At 35.8% G+C, this 24299-nt stretch overlaps 1 protein-coding gene across 1 annotated transcript in view; it reads right to left on the bottom strand.

Annotated features, from left to right (window-relative positions):
- The window catches only part of LOC136028690 (putative inorganic phosphate cotransporter), a 49704-nt gene that overhangs the window by 6584 nt on the left and 18821 nt on the right, over positions 1–24299 (bottom strand). Inside the window, exons 3-5 of the mRNA XM_065706522.1 lie at positions 16733–16820; positions 6304–6524; positions 257–406 (exon numbers count right to left, since the gene is read on the bottom strand). Coding sequence (XP_065562594.1) covers positions 257–406; positions 6304–6524; positions 16733–16820 — 459 coding nt within the window. The remainder of the gene's footprint in view (positions 1–256; positions 407–6303; positions 6525–16732; positions 16821–24299) is intronic.

Raw genomic sequence — 24299 nt, 5'->3', positions numbered from 1 at the left:
AAGAAAAACACAATGCTGTTTTGGGAATAACGGAACTATAATCATCAGTGCACCGTTTGTTACCTGTCACTCCTTACAAACATGTGAAAGCTCCATCATATATTATTAGGCCAAAAGGGTTTACAAATACTTAACATAGAGAATTAAAGGAGCTTTGCCTTACCAGCCTTACTTTTTTCGTCATAAAATACAGACTGCAACAAAATTTGCAAAACAGAGAGTACAAGAAAAACATGAACAAAATAAGCAAACTTACACTTTTTATGTCGTAATGCAGCATGTTCTTCATATAGATCGGGATTTCAGTTAGTAAAATGAAGAATCCCCAGTTGTTGCACACATTCGCCACAAGAATGGCATAGAAAGGTAGCGAAGTTAGTATAGATTTCCAAGGTACTTGAACCTTCTGCAAAAAGAGTAAGTAATCTTTAGGGTCTGACAGCAAAATAGTTGTTTCTTACCTGGTGTTTTTTGAAGTCTCAAAGGAGCATGACATATATTATTTCCTATCGATCCTGTTTTTATGGTTTTCTATCTGTTCAAGATTTAGTTCAAAGATTTAGCTTATAAATTGACAACTAATAGAATTATAAAACATAATTCTTGAAGAAATATCAAAAAGGGAAATTTATCAAATAAATTTATTTATTCAGTATCATAGAGGGTGTTAAACAAAACTGGTTCGTATCGGGAGGGCGAGGAAGGATACGAATGAGCATTGATCCGGAATTCCTAAGGAATTCTAGGTTTCCCCTAGGTTTCAAAAAAAAATTCTGCAACTTTCTCTTTTCGTTTCGCTCAAAAGAGGTTTCAATTACTATAGAAGGAAATACACTCAATATTTTGCAGAAAAGGAGCCTTTTGGTTCTTGTTCCAGCTTTCAACTATGTAAAAAGAATTTTGCATAACTGAATTATAAATCAGTGCAATAATATTATAACCTACAACGAGAGGACAACACGCTAAAATTGAAAAATGCTAAAATATTAAAATAAATTTTTGGCGTGGAAATTTTTTGATTAAAAAAAAATCTATACTTCAAATATTAATGTGTGAACACTAGCCTATACACACAGTTAAAATCCTGGCAATTTAGCAAAGCTTTAAGCAAAGTTTTCACTTCAGTAATTTGATCAACTTTGCGGGAGTGATGAAAGACTTGAAAGTCAAGCCATGGCCAATTATAGTAAAACCAAGACAGCTAGTTCTTGACTGGCATAACTTATTCTGCAAGGAAAATCAACTATTAAGCCAAAATTGGTTATATATGAACAGCACTAAACAGAAAAAGAAACTGGGTAACAGCCAAAACTGATTTAGACTAGTTTTACAACTACAGAAGAGAGAATAATGAGGATTTTTTTCCCAAGACAGTGAACCAACAAAACCTATTTGAATATTTCGGCCCTATATCTAAGGGCCGTCTTCAGCAAAGAAAATAATAAACAATAAAACACTTACAATAAGAGTTCTCGGTTAAAAATCCAATTTTTTAAAATAGCCTTGGCATCATTACTTCTTAACGAAAAGTTCAGCCAAGACTCTTTTATTGTAAGTGTTATTGTAACACCAAGTAAGTTTTATTACTTGTAATAAAACTAAGCAAGTTACTTTTATTGTAAGTGTTTTATTGTTTATTATTTTCTTTGCTGAAGACGGCCCTTAGATATAGGGCCGAAATATTCGAATAGGCTTTGTTGGTTCACTGTCTTGGGAAAAAAGTCCTCATTATTCTCCCTTCTGTAGTTGTATTATGGAAAGGCAGTGTGGTCTTCGTCATTATTTAGACTATTCTTGTTGTTCTGAGTCTTAATTTCACATTCATTTTGCTCTGTCAAGTCAACTTTCTTATAAAAAGCCCTATGCCTACCTGACGAGCTATACATGTGCTAATATCACGGTTTTGAGTTCAATCATATTTTTATTGAAGAATGTATAGAATTACAACGTTAACTTGTTTCCTAAAGGTAACTGCATACGTTTATTTGGAATTGTAAGGTTACTTTATTAACCATTAGCCAATCAAATTGATTCTAAATTTCATTGTCTAACATTAACCTGTATTTTTCCATTTCTTTCAGTTGATTGATGTGACTTCAGTGCGATGGTCATGCAGGAATGATCCTGACGTGGTTTGCTACATACGCGGGTATTAGGCTTACACGCTGTCAGTTGACAGGAAGATCACCACAGAAATTGTAAAGCACGTCTATGAGGCTTCCTTTGAAATCAAGCTGGGTTACCAAGATAAGTCGTTGCTACCGCACACGGTGTACAAGATGTGCGCAGTATACCTCCGGCGGTGGACGAAGGGCGCGAAAATTTACTGAAGTTTGGAATCCCGAAGGTTCGGAGGGAGCCGTTAGACCATGCATTGGACGTTACTTCTGCTCCATCAATACTACTGGCATCAACAGAGAGAATTGGAGAATCACAGTTTCCAGTACCCTTACCTTCCATCTGCAGTGATTCCTGAAAAATCATCTTTTGTCCACATTAAGGCCCCCTTGTTCCTGCCTACATGCACTAGAAGTCTCAGAAAAAAAAAGCACAAACAAATTTGTTGCCCTGGTTTCTCAGGTGTTAAATATAGACACAGCCAATCACCAAAAATTTTTCGTTTTCATCGAGGTCAATCTGCCACTATCTACATGCCCTGTTTGTTAAAAGCCTATTAGATTTTGAAATTTCCTTCTAAAATGCATTGGCTTAGTCGAACTCCCCAAGGCCCCGTCTACTTACCCTAGTTTTCACGCCGATTGGCGAAAAGCAAAGTTTGACCGATTTTTTTTTTGGTTTCATGAATCAATACAACCTGTTTTTTTAAACATTTTTTTTTTCCTTTTCTAAGGTTCATTGGTCTAGTACACAATCCAAGGAGTTTAATTGTTGATCGAAGAACAAACAAATTACGGCCATTTTTGGAGTGGAATTAACAGAACATTTTTTTTCTACAACTTTTGTCTACATTGAGGTCCTCTTGTCTTTGTCTACGTGCCCTTTAGGTCTCACCAAATCTAAAAAAAAAAAAATGTTGACACTGGTGTCAAATGTTTCAGGTGTTAAATGTTGACACAACCAATCATAAAATATTTTTTTTTCATCAGGGTTGTGGTTTGAGGGCGAAAGGGGGCAAAGGGGGGCAATGGGGGTTGGCAGTTGCCCCCAATTATTTGCATAAAAAATATTATATATCCCATGCCCCTTGACTATCCAGATAGCACCCATTCCCCAATGAAACTGCTATAGATTTACCCCTGGTTTTCATTGAGGTCCATCTGCCACTATCTACATTCCCTATGAGTTGGAGTCTATCAGAGACCAATCAAAATGTGTTTTCTGCATAGGGTTTCATCTGGTTAAGACAATTGTGAATTGTCATTTTCAAGTTGATTGGATCTACAAGATTTAAGAACTTCTTTTTGTGTGTCTTGAACCTTTCTATTGCTTGGTCTGGAATGATCCAATATGTTCAAAGTCAGGTAACTAAGCTGAATAAATAATACGAGTTCTAGCTGATCCGGAAAAAAATGGTCCCCATTTTTTGGATGAAACAATTTTTTTTTTCATGCTTTCATTTCTATGCATAAGGCTCCCCTTGGCCCAGCAGCTTAGAGATATAGATTTCAATCATTGAATAAAAAATTGACGGTCCTCCTTAAGACAAACTCATATTTGGGGGATAAAAGTCTTTTTTCAATCTTGTATGTTTTGCTACGTATTATATCTGAATTCCCCTTACACTAGCCAAAAACTAACCGAAATTTCTATTTCAATTCCCTCAGTCTTTCCTGAGGTTTTACAGATGCACTATTTTGATAGTCTAGGTGAATTTGCTGTCTTTTAATTTACCTAGGTACTTTATAGTAAATAGATTGAAAGATCCGCCGGTGCTAATAATACCAAAACTTTAAGGCGGATCGGAGACATAGATTTGATGACCCTCATATCCCCTCCTTCTAACCGCAAAATGTGAAGTTACCTCGTCCTACAAAAATTCCAGAAAATTCCGGAAGCTACAGATCAAACTTAGCATGTCGTCGCTGAGATGTTGGTGGTATGCCATTTTGATAGAGTGGATACGTAGCTTCTTTTGATTTACACCTACCCTTGACCCATCCCTGAGTTCAAATTTAAATGCCCAAATAACCCTCCAGCATCCTTTCAAAGAACTTGGATTAATCAATCAACCTGTTCCTGTCATAGTACAGATGCAATATTTTGATGATATGGGTACAGCTGGTTACTTTTGGCCTCCGTCGCTACTTCACCTTGAATAGATTCTAGTCAAACTGGTACACTCAGAGCCAAAAATTTTAAACAAATTGGAAACCAAAATCCTTAGATCTTCCCCTCTGCTTCTCCCCCCGGGTCGGGACCCGTCCCTAAAATCCCCTCAAAGTTTCAACCAGGATATTGCAGATACATAATTTGATCATATGGTGACATGTACTGTCTTTTTATTTACCTCGGTAATTACACTGTGAATACGTTATTGGTCCCCCGAAGGCTTATAGGGCAAAAAGTTTTGCTGGACTAGAAATTTTTTTAACTCTCTTCCCTCAGCCCCTCCCCAAAAGTCACATTCTTAGTTACAATTAACCCCCCTCCCCACTACACTCCCTGAAAGTTTGAACACAATACGCCAATTCATCCTTTGGATGTTGCAGATACAATATTTGTTAATGCGATACCACCGAGGGAAATTTTAATTACCTCGCTAAATAGATTACATGGACTTTTGATTTCATAGGGGATTGCAGTGCAGAAATGTTGCAGTGCAGAAAAGAAAAGTCACATTGTTAGTTACAATTAACCCCCCTCCCCACTACACTCCCTGAAAGTTTGAACACAATACGCCAATCCATCCTTTGGATGTTGCAGATACAATATTTGTTAATGCGATACAACACAGGGAAATTTGAATTACCTCGCTAAATAGATAACATGGACTTTTGATTTCATAGGGGATTGCGGTGCAGAAATGTTTTGATGGATTGTAGGCTTGACAGCATTAGCCACATCCACCCATTACAATATTTAAAGTGTCCTTTTCCCTCTTTCTTCTCCTACACTACCAAAAGTTTCAACTGCATCCCTCTAGCAACTCCTGATATCCTATCGATATGGTATTTTAGTAACCTGGATTCAAATAGTGTCTTGTGATTTAGATTTACCCTCTCCTCCTAAATCATAGGTCTATGTTCATTCCCCTTCAAGAATCCCCGAAAGTTTCGAATTGATACTCTAGGCTGTTTCTTAAATATTCAGATACAACATTTGATTTCCTGGCAACGCATTCTGACTTTTGATTTATCTCACTACGTAACTGTAAATAGATTAGAAATCCCGTTGGAGCTATTCGGCAGACTAAGATCCGAGTTTATGAAGCTATGGTTATCTCTTTTCTCATCATGCGTGTGAAACATGGCCACTAAAAGCAGCCGAAGCGTTGGTCTTGAATGCATTCAGCCGCAAATGCCTGCGTTATATCCTGGGCATTCACCTCTTAGATAGAATCTCGAACGGTGAAGTCAGGAGAAGATGTGGGGATCGTCCACTTGTTTCCGATATTGTCAAGCAGAGGAGACTAAGATGATTTGGCCACACAATGCGCAGACCAGATGATTACACAAGCAAAAGATACCACAAATATTTACTACTACGAGCATGGAAGGAGAGAAAAGGAGGGCAAAGTGGCTTGCGACATTCATGTTCGATCTGGAGCCAATCGGAGGCTGCCACCCTCGAGCAAAAACTCTGGAAGAAGACATGTCGTCGTCTGCTGGGTGCCAACATGAGCTACGATTTCTGATGATGCTGGACGTAAACTTTAATATACATTTTTCTCGTTGCTATGCCAATACTTTTCAGATACATTTGTATAAAAAATTTGACTATAAATAATTGCAATAACTAGATACAATAAACAAAATATTTTTACAGGTTTTCTCAGAAACATCTTCCAATGTTCTAAAGCTGAATTTTTGTATTATTGAGGAGTAATTTCCAAATTAGTTTTTTTTTTATTTCTCAATTCTATTATTCCTTATTACATCCTTTCCCTTTAACTCCCAGCTTATTTCTCTGTATCTCTCTGTTTCTCAGATGTTCATACATATTTATTAGACGTCTATATATATTTCCCTTATTCATCATTTCATAATTACGCAGCCACCAAATACTACCCTACTAAGAAGGATTACCTGAAAATAAAAACATAGCATTTGCTGTGTTGCAGTGTTTACAACAAACAGTAAATACTACTTATTCATAAGTCCAAAAGGCTCTTTTATTCCTTACTTGATGCTTACTACTTTTTGGCTTCGTAGATTTTAAGATGTACTCTCTTTCTTTTTCTGAGATTCTGGGATGAACTTCCGGTGATTCATAGACAAGAAAGGACCAAAATATTGCCCATACGAACGGAATACAGCCCTGGACATAGAATACGGATTCCCAACCAAGTGTGTCGATAAGAAGACCAGTGAGAGGAAGACCCACGACTGTGCCAATCTGGGAACCTAAAATGGGAGAGTTACTGAGTGAAGCTTTAAAAAACACACAAAAAAAACATAGCAGTTAAGGTTTATGTTTCTTGTGCAATTTTTTATATTTTATTTTTCTGCTCTCCTATGGTTTTAAAATATCAACAAAATACTTTTAATATAACCAAAAAGGACAACCGTTTTTCTATCGTTCTGGACTTTCAGATCTATCTATTTACTGAATTATATCTTAAAGGTTTGGCGTAAATTGACTTCAAAAAACGTTTGATGTTGGTTGACAATCATGGTCGCAACAGCGCTGCCTAAGTAAAGAGTGATGTTGGCACAACGTATTATTTATTTATTTATAATTTTTTTTAGACCAGGGCACTTCGTCTAGAAGGAGTTGTCTTAGAAATTTTGAAAAGGTCTCATTCAGTTAAGAATTGAAAGGGCTAGTGTCCTTTTTAATATGCAACAATGATTGGAGGGCAACCAGCCCCCCTCCTATGCCCATCATTTCCCAAAACACATCTAGTCAAAATTTTGAGATTGCAATTGTTCAATGTACTAAAAAGGTCCAGAAATAATGTCTTTGAGGATGACAACCCCCCAAAGCCCTCAGGACAAGGGTTATAAGTCAGGCCTTGGGGGCATATAAGCTTTTTTTTATAGAAAAGGTGGTTGTATAAACTTTGGAGGTGGCTTATTGGATTGATAATCAGAAGTTCTAATACCCTTTTTAAGAGTCAAAGTGATCAGAGGGCAACTTGCCCCCCCCAGGCCCGTCATTTCCCAAAACACATACAATCAATCCAATCATCCAATCAAAAACACATCAAAACACATTGTTCAGCGTTGTTGAAAAGTTCAGAAATTATTTCTTAGTCCTCAGAACAAGGGTTGTAAGTTAGGAAATTTGTTCATTGTTTACATATTAAATAAAAAACAATTTTTTTTCAACTGAAAGTAAGGAGCGATAATAAAACAGAAAACATACAGAAATTATTCCGTATATGAAAGGGGCTGTCCCCACCTAAACGTCCCGCTCTTTGCGCTAAATTGTTTTTATTGTTTTAAAAAGTAGAACTGTGACAAAGAGTTAAACTTTAGCGTAAATAGCGGGACGTTGAGGAGGTGACAGCCCCTTTCATATATGGAAGAATTTCTGTTTGTTTTAAGTTTTAATGTCGCTCCTTACTTTAAGTTGAAAAAACTTTTTTTAAATTTAATTTCTGAACGTTTTTGAATTAATGTATGTTTTGGTTTCGGCTCACCGCAAATGAATAATTAAAACAAAATTTGCATATTAATGTTTTTTTGGCTAAATGGCTCTCTCATAGTTACGTATATGAGGGGGTTTGTACCCTCGTCAATGCCTCGATCTTTACACTAAAGCTCGGATTTTGTCCCAACTCTTTAAGAACGACCCCTGAATCACAAAGGCCGTAGAATAAATAGTTGACATTACTAAAAATACTTTAGCGTAAAGAGCAAGGTATTGAGGAGGAGACAAACGACCTTATACGTAATAATTTCTGTTCGTTTTAAGGTTTAATGGTGCTCCTTACTTCAAGTTGGAAAAACTTGTCTTTTATTTATTTTCTCGTTGTTTTTTTAAATAATGCTAGAAAATCCTGCGTCCCCTTCATGGAAATTCTCTTCCCTCCTGATAAATTACTCCAGGGAAAGATCTTCCAACATAGCCCCCCTGAAAACGCCTGTCCCCCTGTACACTTACCAATAACCATTACTATATGTAAACAATGGTCAAGATTTGTAACTTGTAGCCCCTCTCCCGGGGACTGTGGGGGATTAAGTCGTCCCCATAGACATAGTTATAAGGTTTTTCGACTATGCTGAACAAAATGGCTATCTCAAAATTTTAATCCGGTGACTTGCGGAAAAAAAGGCGTTGGAGGGGGCCTAGGTGCCCTCTAATTTTTGGTCATTCTAAAAGGGCACTAGAACTTTTAATTTCCATTAGAATGAGCCCTCTTGCAACATTCTAGGACCACTGGTTCAATACGATCACCCCTGGGGGAAAAGAGCAAATATATTGTATGCATATATATTTCCTGATTATTTCATTGGAGTCTATTTTATCTACAGATCTACTTAATTAATTTAGTCTGTTCAATCTATTAGTCTATTTAGTTTTGTTTTCTATAGTTTTTCATTTTATTTATACTTTCCTCTCTTCTCCTTTTTGCTCTTCTCTCTGTGAGTAAGTGATTATTTTTTTTTCTTCTCTGAGTAAGTGGCTCGTTCATTTTCCCCTTTTTTACAGGCCAAAGAGCCTTTGGGGAAATAGTAAAATGTAATATTGTATGTGTGTTTCGTGATGAATAAATCTTATCTTATCTTCTTATCTTCTACTTTCCAAGAAGACGAAGAACATTCAGCCGAGCCTTTTGGAGCATTTTGAGGGGAGTGTCGTACTAAATCAAAAGATGTTATGTGTATATGGATTGTCGAAAGGGCATAACTCAGGAATGATTATTAATTTTGAAAATTGATAACTATGAAAAGCACATAGCGCCTTTTGAAAATCAAAAGGCGCTATGTGCTTGGATATTATCAAAAACACGTATCTCAATAATAATTTGGGTATTAATTTGGTACTTTCAGAGTATATTTCAAGGGGAAGATCATCTGACCAAAAGGCAATGTATGCAAACTAATCCTAATACTACTGTTACTTCTACATTTACTACTAATGCTACTACTACTATTGCAACTACGACTACTGCTACTACTACTACTACTACTTCTACTGCAACTACTTTTAATGCTAAGAGCATTGAGATGAAAATTTCAAGTAGTATATGAACATACAGATTATCAAAAAGATATATGAGCAAAGTCATATCAATGGATAATTGTATCAAGTTGAAACTACTAGGACTTGATGAGAGGGATGTTCTACTAACCAACAGTCGAAATGGTTATATTGCTGCTGCTAGCAGCATTATAACGGGTGTAACAACAATATCTTAAGAATAGTTAGGTGTGTGAAGTCAAAACTAACAGGGCCTGTTGTGAGGATTGTTGAAGTAACCAAAAAATATTTTTATCTTAATGCTACTGCTTCTACTCATGCTACTACAACTGTTACAACTATTACTACATCTATTACTACTAATGTCACTAAATCTTAGGCTACTACTATTAATTATACTGCTACTCTACTAGGGCAGACCGGGGTAACATGGGCACTTGGGTCATATTGACATCTATTTGTGCATTCACGTGTTTCTACTGGTAATTCTGAAGATGCAGCAAAAGATGTCCTTGGTTGACCCAGTCTCTCCGAGTGTCAGTCCTCCGGAAATCAAGGATCTGGGTCAACCAAGCACATCTTCTGCTGCATCTTCAGAATTACCAGTAGAAAAACCTGAGTGCAAAAATGTCTCCCATGAATAGATTTCTCTTCATTCTAAGGATAGTGCCTGAAAAAATGTTACCAACCGCAAAAGGATCAAGAGTATTATAGCCGCTGACACATCTGTTAAAATCCAACTGATGAAAAACTTCACTGAACGAAAATCAAAGGCTAAGGGAAAGAAAATAGTGAGTAGTAGAAAATAGTGAGTAGCAAGGAACATCCCAATCCACTCAATTGGCAAGATAATTTCCCAGTTGGAACACAAATATGAGGTACTCTATTTGAAAAGACTTGTGGCTTTAATGAAGTTTACGAGGACATATAAGATTTTTACATTCGACAGAGCAAGCATTAAAATGAACATAAGGTCTCCATCATTTACTTGTGGCACTATGCGACAATCAGAACAGCTTGTACTTCAAGCGACCTTGTCCCAATTTGACATCAAGTAGTTGTGATTGCTTAAAGTACCGTGCCAGGCCTACAGCTCAATATTATCTAAGTTGTCACTACATCCCTAGTTGTTATATATATTCGACACATTTTTATTAAACAAAAACTCTTCTTTTTCTAGTTTCTTATACTTCTCTTTTACTCTCAATTTTTACTTCTGATTTCTATTCTTCTATTTTTGACTTTAGCAGCCCAGAGTATAATGTACATCAGTGTCCAGATTACCGAACCAAGTTTCCATTATACCCCAGTAATCAGTTATATGGACGCTTTTACTGCTTTTTGTTTGATCAATTCCCATGAGAATTTCGTAAGAGGTACAAGTTTGTCATACATAGCTCAAATGAAGCCAACATATTGAAGTAAATGTTGTTAGAATCGGTAGTGCAAAAAAGAGTCTTACTGAAAAGTTATTTACGATCCAGTGAAAAAGTGTCCACAGTGCCCCGGTCTACACTACTACTACTATGAAAACTAAGGACATTAAGGCGAAAAATTTGGGATATATATAGAAACTACATGGAACTATATCGAAACGCATTATGCCCATATAGGTTGTCAAGTGGACTTATCAGCTCTGCTTCAGTAACGGTTGATGGTATCAAGTTGAAACCTTCAATGTGTCTTGAAGGGGATTTTGAAGATACCAAAGGTGCTATGCACACACTGCTACTAATGCTGCTACAACTATTGCTACTACGCAAGCTAAGAGTATTAAGGTGAAGCTTTTGAGGAATATTTTGACGGATGTTGATCTAAATCAAAACAGGCTATGAGCATGTGGACTTTCAAAAAGGTGACAAAGCAATATCTCAAGGACAACTAGCATTATTAAGTTAGACCCTTAAGGGTAAGTTTTGGGGGATTTTGAACTAGTAAGAAGGTAGAGTATGGATAATTTCAATGCTACCACATCAGTTACTGTATCTAATTACGCTAAGGGTTTTAAGGTGAAACTGTTAGGGAAAGTTCAAGGTGTGTTTCAATTAAACAAAAATCTGTGTACATGCAGGTTTTCAGAAGGGCATTTAAGCACTATAATAGGCAGCACAACTCTATAACTGCTAGAAATATCATTGAAACTTGTAAAGGAGCTAATTCGCGTCAAAATTAAAATTTCTAGTGCTTTTTTAAAACTATTAAATAAAAAAAAAACTAATTTTCTTTAGCTGAAAGTAAGGAGCGACATTAAAACTTAAAACGAACAGAAATTACTCCGTATATGAAATGGGTTGTCCCCTCCGCAATCCCTCGCTCTTTACGCTAAAGCTTTTAATTGTTTTAAAAAGTAGAATTGTGGCAAAGAGTCAAACTTTAGCGTAAAGAGCGAGGGATTGCGGAGGGGACAACCCATTTCATATGCGGAGTAATTTATGTTCGTTTTAAGTTTTAATGTCGCTCCTTACTTTCAGCTAAACAAATTAGTTTTTTTTTATTTAATTTCTGAACGTTTTTTAATTAATGCATGTTTGGTTTTGGCTCTCCGCACATAAATATTAAAATAATATTTGTATATTAATTCTTTTTTTGGCTAAATGGCTTTCTCTTAGTTTTGATCAGACGATTTTGAGAAATAAGGGGTGGAGAAGGTGGTCTAGGTGCCCTCCAATTTTTCGGTTACTTAAAAAGGCAACTAGAACTTTTAATTTTTAACGAATGTTTTTATTAGTAAAAAATATACGTAACTTAAGAATTAACTTACGTAACAAACTTTCACAATCTTATATTTTTATTATGTATACAAGGGGGTTTGTACCCCCGTTAATACCTCGCTCTTTACACTAAATCGTAAGTTTTTTCCCAATTCTTTAAGAATGACCTTTGAATCAGAAAAGCCGTAGAATAAATAGTTGAAATTACTAAAAATACTTTAGCATAAAGAGCGAGGTATTTATCTCCTCCTAAATACCTCGCTCTTTATGCTAAAGTATTTTTAGAACCTCTCATATGCGTAACAATCTCTGTTCGTTTTAAGTTTCAATGCTACTCCTTCCTTTCATTTGAAAAAACGTTTTCATGTTTATTTTTCATTGTTTTCTTATAGTAACGCTAGAAAATCCTGCGCCCTTTTCATTGAATTTTTCTTCCCCCATGACAGATTCCTCCAAGGAAAGATCCTACAAAATAGCCCCCTCCCCTCAGCCCCACCCCGAAACAAAATAAAATCCCCCTGAAAACGTCTGTACACTTCCCAATAACCATTACTATATGTAAACACTGGTCAAAGTTTGCAACTTGCAGCCCCTCCCCCAGGGATTTTGGGGGAGTAAGTCATCCCCAAAGACATAGTTATTATGGTTTTCGACTATGCTGAACAAAATGGCTATCTCAAAATTTTGATCCGTTGACTTTGGAAAAAAGAGCGTGGGAGGGGGCCTAGATGCCCTCCAATTTTTTGGTCACTTAAAAGGGCACTAGAACTTTTCATTTCCGTTAGAATGAGCCCTATTACGACATTCTAGGACTACTTGGTCGATACGATGACCCCTGGGAAAAAGAAAAAAAACAAAAAAACAAACACATAAACACGCACCCGTGATTTGTCTTCTGGCAAAAAATACAAAATTCCACATTTTTGTAGATAGGAGCTTGAAACTTCTACAGTAGGGTTCTCAGATACGCTGAATCTGATGGTGTCATTTTCGTTAAGATTCTATGACTTTTAGGGGGTGTTTTCCACTATTTTCTTAAATAATGCAAATTTTGTCAGGCTCGTAACTTTTGATGGGTAAGACTGGGAAAAAAAAACAAAACAAAAAAACAAACAAATGAACACGCATCCGTGATCCGTCTTCTGGTAAAAAGTTTGAAATTCCACATTTTTGTAGATAGGAGATTGAGACTTCTACAATAAGGTTCTCTGATACGCTGAATCTGATGGTGTGATTTTCGTTAAGAATGTATGACTTTTATAGGGTGTTTCCCCCTATTTTCTAAAATAAGGAAAATTTTCTCAGGCTCGTAACTTTTGATGGGTATAACTGACCTTGATGAAACTTATATATTTAAAATCAGCATTAAAATGCAATTCTTTTGATGTAGCTATTGATATCAAAATTCAATTTTTTAGAGTTTTGGTTACTATTGAGCCGGATCGCTCCTTACTACAGTTCGTTACCACGAACTGTTTGAAAATGATATTGGAGGGTAAGCAGCCCTTCTCTCAAGCCCATTCATTTTCCAAACACATTCAGTTAAGATATTGAGACAGCCATTTTGCCCATCATAGTATAATAGTCGAGCAACTATCTCTTTAGGGATATTGGGTATGTCGACCCCCCACTATTATGCAATTGACCCATTATGCTTTAAAAATAAATGTTACTTTAAAACTAAATCAAAACGCATTGGGTTTTATGGATGCCAATAAGTTACCTCAGCAGTATATTGAGAATGACTGGAGTCATTAAGTTGAAACTTTCGGGGCTACTACAATTTCTGCTTTTGCTCTTACAAATTAAATAAATAAAAAGAGTGTGTGTACCCAGGCTGTCAAAGAACATAGATATAATCTTTGGGGATTGATATTAAGTTACATTGCTCAGGTCAACTTGAGGAGTTATAAAATTAAATTAAAAAATACTGTCTGTGTCAGTATTAAAAAATTTTGAAAAAAATTCTCCAACATTCAAATAGCAAACCAATGCTGAAAACAAAATAAGTTTTAAGTTTTTACTTTTTACTTTCATAAATATAAAACTATTAAACTTTCAATCAACGGTCATTTGTTTTTGTTTTTTTTAACTAAAGCGCAAATTTTGTTCTGGTCTTAAGAATGCATGGGGGTTATCGTCCCTACATATGTCAATTTTCGCTCGTATTGAGTTTGACTTGGCTATTTATTGTAATTTCTGTTCGTTTTTAGTATCATTTATTTATTGATAGTGGTTCGTGGTAGTTTAACGCCAGGAAGAATATCCACATTTTGTTGTTTTATTTTTTTATTTTTTTTTGTCCTCACCCTTTCCGAAAAAGTAACCCCCGAAGAAAAGTTCTGAATACGGCCTTGAGGATTATATATCAATTTATACGTCAACCCTTCTCTCGTCTTTCCCTTAAAACTAGTTTTGTATATATTTGAAGGGTCAATGAGAGCCTTCTGTCTTGGATGTCTTGGCATCAAAATTAACTCTTTGAGGCATCTCCCTCCCTTCCTAACTACACAACAATTATAAAGCCCCGTCGCAGAGGTTTATAGCCCTATATGGAAATTACTGGAATTGTAAAACAACAAATAATTTACCTAAGACAGAAAAACTTGTTTAGACCTTGAAATAGTTTGGCTAGTTGGGGAGGGAGAGAGATGCCTCAAAGGATGTATTTTAATGCCAAAACATCCCAACTATCATTGCACCTTCATACTAATTCAGAATTAGTTCTAAAAAAGAGTTCTAAACCTCAGGGCCGTATTCAGAACTCTTGTTAGGGGGTATTTTTCTGGGGGGAACAAAAAAACATATGAAATGTGAAACAGATATTTAATCCCTCTCGAATTTTGAGAATATTTCTGGTCTAAGCTGTTATTATGGAAGTAAACAGTAACATTATACCTCAAAATGAATAGAATTTATTCCGTATAGGATGGAGACTGTCCCTTTCTTGTCCTTATCTCCGCCTCATGATCATAATAAGACTTCGATGGATGCTCAGTAGATCAGGAATTAAGAGTTCTAGTCCTTTTTTCAGTCAAAACTGAAAGTCAAAAGTGATTGAAAAATTTGGAATCTGTTGGTTGAAAAACATCCAACTTTCAAGAGTAAAATTTATGTCTGACCAATCAGAGTGAAGATTTAAGGAATAATTGTTTGAAATTAGAAAATATGGAAGCTTAATAAAAGAGTTGAAGGAACAGCACCATACCTCTACGATATTAACTAAAAAAGACAATTTTTTTCAACTGAAAGTAAGGTGCAACATTAAAACTTAAAGCGAACAGATATTATACGCTAGAGTTTAAATTCTGTCCCAATTCCTTAAGAAAGACTCTTGAAATACTATATTCGTTTAATTATAACAATGAGAAGCTTTTTTTGAAAGTGCTAAAACATTTAAGCGGAAAGAGCGAGGTGGTTTGGAGAAGTAACCCCCCTCGTATACGCAACAATTTCTGTTCATTTTAAGTTTTAATGTTGCTCTTTACTTTCAGTTGACAAAAATTGTTTTTTTTATTTAATTTCTGACCAATTTTTAAATAATACCTGGAAATCTGGCCACTCCTCCACGGAAAAATCATTCCTTCCCAATGATTGATTGTCTAGACAATTCAATCCTGGTGAAAATTTACCTCGGAAAATTATCCTTAAAATCACCCACGAGTAAAATTGAGTCGGCAATGAGAAAGCAAGACATAAGAAGAACTTTGTATAGAAATTCTGACAAAGTACTCCAGTACAAACTTTCTCCTAAAAAGTTCACTACCTGGAAACTTCACTCCCCATGGAAGATAATCCCTGTGGAAAATCCTGTCAGCAGAAATTCCTCACCACCTCCTGAAGAATGTATACATACTTTTTAATAACAAATACCTTTCGTAAACAAGGGAAAATTTTGTAGCATAAAGACCATTCCCCAGGGGCCGTGGGAGGTTCATGGTATCCCTAAGGTCATAGTTATTTGACCTTTCAATTATGCTGAACAAATTATTTATCTCAAATTTTAATCGGACGATTTTGAAAAAAGAGGCGTGGGAGGGGGCCTAGTTGCCCTCCGATTTTTTCGGTTACTTAGAAAAGGCACTATAACTTTTAGTTTCCGTTCGTAAGAGCCCTCTCACGATAGTCTAAGACCCTTGTGTCAATACGATCACCCCTAGGGGAAAAAATAATAAAATTAAAAATTAACACGCCTCCGTGATCTTTCTTCTGGTAGAAAATACAAAATACCATTTTTTTTTTCAAATAGGCACCTGAAACTTTTACAATACGGTTATATAATACGCTGAATCTGATGGTGTGATTTTAATTAAAATCTGTGACTTTTAGAGGGCTTTTTTCAAAAATCAGGAAAATTGTCTCTGACTTGTAACCTTTGATCGGTAAGATTAAACATACTGAAACTTTTAAATTTGAAATTAGAATAAAACTTCGATTCTTTTTAAATATATACTGGTATCAAAGTTCCGCTTTTAAGAGTTCCGGTTACTATTGAGCCGGGCCACTCCTTACTTACAGTTCCTTAATCGAAATGTTTGAAGTCTGACATAAAAATGAAAAGACAGCACTGCATTAGTAAACCGTATTAAAGTAATCAAAGTAGAAACGCAAAAATTAATGCAGAACACTCTGAAACCCTGAAAGTCACATAGGCCAAGGGTCACCGGTTTTGAACCGTTTTCTGTATTTCTGAAAAAAAGTTTAGTTTTATTTTGAGTTGGGTTATTTTAGTAAACACAGAAGATTCTTACCGGCGTAAACAATTGTTGATATTTTACTGCGTTCCTGAGGAGGTGCCCATTTTGCAAGCAATACATGCATAGATGGAAAACTTACTCCCTAAAAAAGGAAAAAACATTAAATCTTAGTCTTTATTCACTTCTTTTACTCGGTGCAAATTATTTACAATTCATGCAACATGAGAAAAGGCAATCCTTTATTTTTTTTGCTGTTTTTGCAAATTTTGAATTTTGAATTTTAACTTCCCATTTGATCTTTTTTTTCAAAAATCCAACGAGACAAAAAGTCAAAATCAAATCAAGGTCCCATTGCTTTTCGATAGACCATTCATTAACTATTTACACAGAAAAACAACACTAGAAAGACGTCAAATCCATATTTTAATATAGTAAAGGTAAGAGAGTTAATCCTTTCACAGTCACAGTAGTCACAGGTATTTTATTATTTCATCAACTATGTTGATGACCTGTGTGACCTGTGTTTACATATAGCAATGGTTACTGGGAAGTGTGCAGACGTTTTCAGGGGGATTTTTTTGGTTTAAGGGGGAGAGTTGAGGGGGGGGGGTTACGTGGGAGGATATTTCCATGAAGAAACTTCTCATGGGGGAAGAGAATTTTAATGAAGGGGGCGCAGGATTTTCAAGCATTATTTGAAAAACAATGAAAAAATAAATATGAAAAGTTTTTTCTACTGAAAGCAAGGAGCAGCAATAAAACAAAACCAACTAAAATTATTACGCATATGAGGGGGTTTACCTCCTCGTTATACCTCACTCTTTACGCTAAAGTATTTTTAGAAATTTCAACTATTTATTCTACGGCCTTTGTGATTCAGAGGTCATTCTTAAGGAATTGGGACAAAATCTAAGCTTTAGTGTAAAGAGCGAGATATCGACGAGGGTTGAACCCCCTCATATACGCAATAAAAACATACGAATATAAAAGTTCGTTACGTAAGTTAGTTCGTAAGTTACGTATATTTCTTACCAATGAAAACGTTTGTAAAAAAATTGAAAGTTCTAGCTGCTTTTTTAAGTAATCAAAAACTTGGAGGGCAACTAGGCCTCCTCCCTTGCTTCTTTTTCTCAAAATCTTCCGATTAATTGCAATTCATTAATATGCAAATTTCGTTTTAATTATTTATGTGCGGAGAGCCAAGATCAAAACATGCATTAATTCAAAAACGTCCAGAAACTAAATAATAAAAAACAAGTTTTTTTTTTAAAATGAAAGTAAGGATGAACATTAAAACTTAAAACGAACAGAAAGTACTCCGTATATGAAAGGGGCTTTTCCTCCTCAACGCCCCGCTCTTTACGCTAAATTTTCTTACTGTTTTAAAAATAGAGTTAAGAGAAAGAGTCAAACTTTAGCGTAAAGAGCGAGGCGTTGAGGAGGAAAAGCCCCTTTCATATACGGAGTAATTTCTGTTCGTTTTAAGTTTTAATGTTGCTCCTTACTTTTTTAAAAAAAATTGTTTTTTTTATTTAATCAATACAAGATACTAGGGTAATTAGGAGTACTGTTATTGATGTTAAAAGTGAAGATCACCATCTAGCACTGTCCAAGGTTAATTTGAAGCTGAATTTTTGGAAGGGTAACTACCTCCCGGAAAGTTATAATGTTGGTAGACTCCAGGATGAAAATTTGAGAAACTTCCAGGAACAGTTGAATACTAAACTTGAGAGTTTAAAGTTGAGAATGTGGAAGGTGGATGGAATAATTTTAGAAAAACAATTTGTGAAGTTGCTGATGCTGTCTTAGAGAAGAGTGCTAAGACTGCAACTAGCAATATTAGTGAAAAAGCTTTAGGTTTAATAGAGAGTAGAAGGGGTTTGTACAAGAATTATCTGAGTGATAGGTCGTATGAAAACAAAAGGAATGTAAATTAAGTGGAGAAAGCATTAAAATATGAACTAAGGAGATGTGAAGTAGAGGCCATGGATAAAATTGCTGAGGATCTGGAAGATCTAAGACGGCATAATAGTAAAATATTATACTGACATGTTAATAAATTGAAAGGGAGTAATCAACCCGAACTAGTCCCAGTTAAAGATAGAAATGGGGCCACAATTAGTGATAAGGAAAAAGTTAAAGAAAGATGGGTGGAACATTTGAGAATGTGCTAAACCGAGATACAGTTGCAGGAAAAGATGTAGATGAAAATGAAAAAGTTTATGATATCTTGGAAGTGAAGGGAGATTTGTTTAGTGAGGAAGAATTAGCGACAGTACTAAAAGGATTAAAAAAATAATAAGGCTCCAGGTGCTGATAGTGTGATAAATGAGTTTCTTAAATGTGGTGGCTCTGAGGTTAGGAATAAGCTACTGAAGATTATGAATATGATTTTTGAAAAAAAGGGAAGTACCTAATGATTTTAGGAAAATCTTAATTAAACCACTGTATAAGAAAGGAGAAAATAGTGAGTGTCGTAATTATCGAGGCATTAGTCTGGTCTCTGTAGCAAATTACTTAGTAATATAATACTTTTTAGACTGAGAGTCTTTCATTCGTCTTCGTGGTGTGAAGACCATTTAGTCTAAAAAGGATAAAACTAATTGGACTGGTTTGACTGGATTTTATTGTCGCATTGCAAAGTGAAATAACTAACCGGTTTTGGCTCACCCGGAGATTTACTGTTTACCTGTGCTCGATTACATGCTGAATTAAGTCAATAAGAAAGTGGCTTTATTGCAATCATTATGGCAGTATCACAAAAGAACTTTGATGAAGCAGTGAAGATTTTAACGGAAAAACTTGATGCCGTAATCCGTTCTCAAAGAGACATCAACAAGTCCATTCAGTCCCTTACAGGGGAAATAGCTACGCTAAAAAAGGATGCCTCCGATCGAGATATAAAAATTGGCCAACTGGAAAAGGAGTTGGAGGATCAAAAATTAAGGTGTGATCAACTGGAGAATCAGGTACTGGAAAGTGATGTCAAGGACCGCAAATTAAATTTGTTAATTCATGGCATGCCTACTGAGCGGCCGTCTCAAACAGTTGAAGAAAATGTGAAAATTTTTTTATCTGATACAATGGAGATAAGCGACCCCATTCAGATTACGAAGTGCTACCGTATGCTTGGTGGTTCCGTTAACGTTACTAATCGAAGGCCTCGTCCGGCACCTATATTTATCTCGGTTGTAAACGAACAGAACATTCAGAGGATTCTCAACTCAGTTCGTAAATTGAAGGGGAGCGGCATTCGTGTGTGCACGGATCTTCCCCCCAAGCTAAACGCTATTCGAAATGAACTTCTTGCGAAAGCAAAGGATTTACGTGAATCAGATTCCGCAAAGTTTACGCGTGTTAAACAGAAGGGCTCGAAGCTTTGGCTTGAATCCAAATCCACGGCCTCGTCACCCTGGGAAAAAGTGATGGACTAGTTATTGCTGTCCCTTTGTGATTATTATTAGTATTGTGATAGACATTTTGATTGATTTTCTTGCCACTTCTGTCACAGTGTTGTGTACATGTTGGGTTCTACAACCTCGTTTTTTGCGTATGATCTTTTTTTTTAGTTTTCTAGTTTTAGTAGGTCTAGTGAAAAAAATCAGGTTTCGAGGTCTTGTTTGTTCTCTGCCACTTTTTTACCCGATTTGCCTGATTAGTGGTGCGGTGCCATTTCCACTTTTTCGTCGTGCCTGCCTGGGACATAAGGTAAAGATGAAATTTATATATAGCACGTGAGTAGTGGGGAGTCTGGGGGAGGATTGGGGAGCCGCCTCGATGATCAGCTTGATCTAAAAAATATTTATTATGATTTTTCCCCTTTTGCTAAAGGTGTTTATGATGATCATTTAGCTAGCCTTCCTGCTACTGATTTTTTATTTGAAGGGGATTTAGGAACACCTGTATTTGATGGGAACTTAAGATCAGCACTTTTTAACTGCAGAGGTTTGGCTAGTAGCCACGAGTTTGTTTCGCAGTTACTTTGTAACCACAGGGTAAGTATTTTAGGCCTATGTGAAACCTTTTTAAGTAATGAAAATGCAGAATTCATGAATTGTGATGGGTTTAAATTTATATCTAATAATAGGGAAAATAGACAGGGTGGCGGAGTTGGACTTTTTGTTCGGGATGATATTCCATTTGTTGTGAAGAAGCAACTATCTAAGCATGACCAAGAGATGACCTTTGAGAGCATTTGCATTGAGTGTGTGATTGATAATAGGAAAGTTCTTGTTTGTGTTGTTTATCGATCACCATCGGCTTCGTTACAAGAGTTTTTGCGAATTTATGAATGCTTCATTGAAGATGTGACTAATTTGAATTCTGAGCAAGTTCTGGTAATGGGTGATTTTAATATTAATTTATTGTTAGCTCAGACAAATAGACCGGGAATTTCTAATCATTTGCATGAAAAATCGCTTGAGTTTCCGTGCATCAAAATCACTTTTACCATCATGCAGGTCTGCGACCCGGGTTACGGAAGATACGGCTACTCTCATTGATAATATTTTTTCTACTATCCCCGTTACTCTTTCGCATATTATATTTACAGATGTTTCTGACCATTGTGTGGTAGTTGCGGATGTTGGAATTAATCACAGACCAAAATTTTCGGAATTTAAACAAACTCGAAAAATTGATAAAGAAGGAATGGATAAATTGAGGAACCTTTTGTATTTAAATGAATGGACTGCAATTCTAGAATGTGAATGCCCTGAGATTTCTACGGCTCTGTTTTTAAAATATTCCCATGAGTGCTTGGATGAAGCATGTCGATTGAGACGCATTAAAATAAAAAAAATATACACTCCCTAAAAAACCATGGATCTCACGCGGGCTTCTACACTCTATTTCAATAAAAAATAAGTTATTTAAAATATCTATGTCATTCCCATCTACTAAAAATAAAGAAGAGTTTAAAAAGTATAAAAATGTCCTGACACAGTTAATTCGGAAAGCAAAAGCTAGATATTTTGAAAAATCATTTGTAGAAGCTCGTGGGGATCAAAAACATACTTGGAGACTTATTAACTCTCTGTTGGGAAGGTCTCAAAAATCTTCATTTCCGAATGAAATGTTACGTGGTGATGGTACTTTTTCTTCCGATAAGCAGGAAATAGTGAACTTGCTCAATGCTCATTTTGTAAGCATCGGTGAAAAAACAGCTAATGCATCTCATGTTTCTCCAAATAATAATAACAATGATTTATTTAAAGATCACATGCCCCCTCCCTCTGATAAAAGCATGTTCCTTTCCCCGGTTACTGAAATTGAACTAAAACAGATCATATCTAAAATGAAGAACGGTTCATCTGAAGCCCTTGATGGATCTTCTACTAATTTGGTCAAAGAAATATTCCCAGTTATATCACCGGTTTTATGCCACATTATTAATCTTATATTTGTAACTGGTGTCTATCCTTCAACATTTAAATCAGCAAGAATTGTGGCCCTACATAAAGGTGATGACCCGAGGCTTCCTGCTAATTATCGTCCTATATCGATACTCTCTGCTTTTTCGAAGGTTGTAGAGCGAGCACTGTATAACAGAATTTATTCTTTTTTTGAGAAATTTGATTACATTTCTAAACTTCAGTTTGGATTTAGAAAAGAGCATTACAGTGATCATCCTATGGCTATTATTGTCCAACATATTAATGATTGTCTTGACCGTGGAGAAACGCCTGCAACTATATTTTTAGACATACAGAAAGCTTTTGATTCCATTTCTCATGAAATTCTTTTGTATAAGCTTTCGAATGCTGGTATTCGTGGTAATTGCCTTAGGTTACTTGAATCGTATCTTCATGGGAGGCAGCAGATACTTATATATAATGATGTTAGATCTGATTCTTTACAGCAGTCAGATAAGGTTGGTGTTCCCCAGGGATCCGTATTAGGACCTCTGCTTTTCCTAGTTTACATTAATGATTTGTGCTCAGCTACTGGAGTTTCTTCTATAGACACTCAATTTGCTGACGACACTGCAGCAACCGTTTCTGGTAAATCTCGTGAAGAGCTAGTGGTCAATTTAACATCCGCATATGATAGATTGTCTACTTGGCTCTCTGATAATAGACTACTTCTGAATAGAAAGAAGACTAAGTTTATTGTTTACAGCAGGACGGGTCACAAGTTTCCAGATATAGAATCAGTTTCCATTTCTGCGAATGAACCTGAGTCTGTTATTGAAAGGGTTGTATTGATAAGATATTTAGGAGTTGTGTTTGACGAGAATTTGTCATGGAAAGAGCAAATTAATCAGGTTAGAGCAAAGTCTGCCCGTGGAGTTGGTATAATGTGCAGACTGAAAAACCTTCTTCCATATTGCGCTCTTAAATCCATTTACTTTTCCCTTGTGCAATCCCATTTTGATTATGCATCTATTATTTTTTTGAACACTTTTAAAAGTAATGTTACCCCTCTACAGATTATACAAAATAAAGCAGTTCGTATACTTAAACCTTTTCTGCCTTCGCCATCAAACTTCCCCTTAAAATCCACAACAGAGACCCTTTTTTCACTTCATAATATTCTTCCTGTTCGGCAAAGTATCCAATTTTTAAGTGTTATGTTTAAGATTAAGCTTGAACGAGAAAAGCTCCCCAGATATTTTGCATCGATGGGTCTTATTTCTTCTCCTTCATCTTCACAAGTTGAAACCCGTGGTAAATATAATCTGCGGACTCCTAAGGTAGTTACAGAGAGGTCGCGTTTTTGCCTGAGGTATTTGATTCCTCTACATTGGGAAAGTTTGAAAAATGAGATTGATTTTAATATAAGCATATATGCTATAAGACGGAAGTTGAAAAGATTGCTGATTGAAAGTTATAAATCTAAATAATATGATTTTTTATTTTTTTTTTTATTTTTTTTTTATAGGGATGTTTATATTTTTTTTTTTTTTTAGTATTGGGTCGCCCATGAGGCCTCCAGATGTCTTATGACTCACTTGGTTTTAAGTTGTAAATTTAATTGTGTCTCAGGATGGTGCGCGGAGGATGGAAGTGGTATCGTACGGCACGGGATTTGTTTTTTATTTATTTCTGTCAAGTTTGGTTAAGAGAAGTTTTTATTTTTAATTTTGTGCATATTTAGTGTTTCTTAAAGGTAGCTCAATTGCATTCGAGCTATACTCTCAGCCTTGAGTTACCTAATATTTTGTATATATTGGTTATAATAAAAGAACCTTGAACCCTTGAACCCTTGAGATGCTGTAGACAAAGTTTTAAGGGAAGAACAGTGAGGTTTTAGAAAAGGTAAAGTATGTGTCGACCAAGATTACAATCTTAGGTTAAAGATGAGAAGTCCCTTCGTTGTCAAACACCTTTGTTCCTCAGTTTCATCGATTATGAGCAAGCTTTCGATTCTGTTGATAGAAGAGCGTTAGCAAAGGTCTTATCCTTATATGGTATACCAGAAAAATACATTAAGGTGATTTGTGCTACGTACGAGAATAATACTGCTGAGGTTAAGGTAGGAAATGAGGTTAGCAACTAGTTTTGAATAGAATCAGGAGCTAAGCAGGGTTGTGTTTTATCCCCCTTTATATGGATTATTTTGATGGACCTCGTCTTAAGAAGCACAGGAAAAGCAATTGGAGACCACGGAATCTAATGGG

This window comes from Artemia franciscana, chromosome 1, assembly GCF_032884065.1.
Source record: "Artemia franciscana chromosome 1, ASM3288406v1, whole genome shotgun sequence".
NCBI classification, from domain to species: Eukaryota; Metazoa; Arthropoda; class Branchiopoda; order Anostraca; family Artemiidae; genus Artemia; species Artemia franciscana.
Note: the sequence above shows the minus strand (reverse complement) of the source record. Positions and strands in the feature narration are given on the sequence as shown.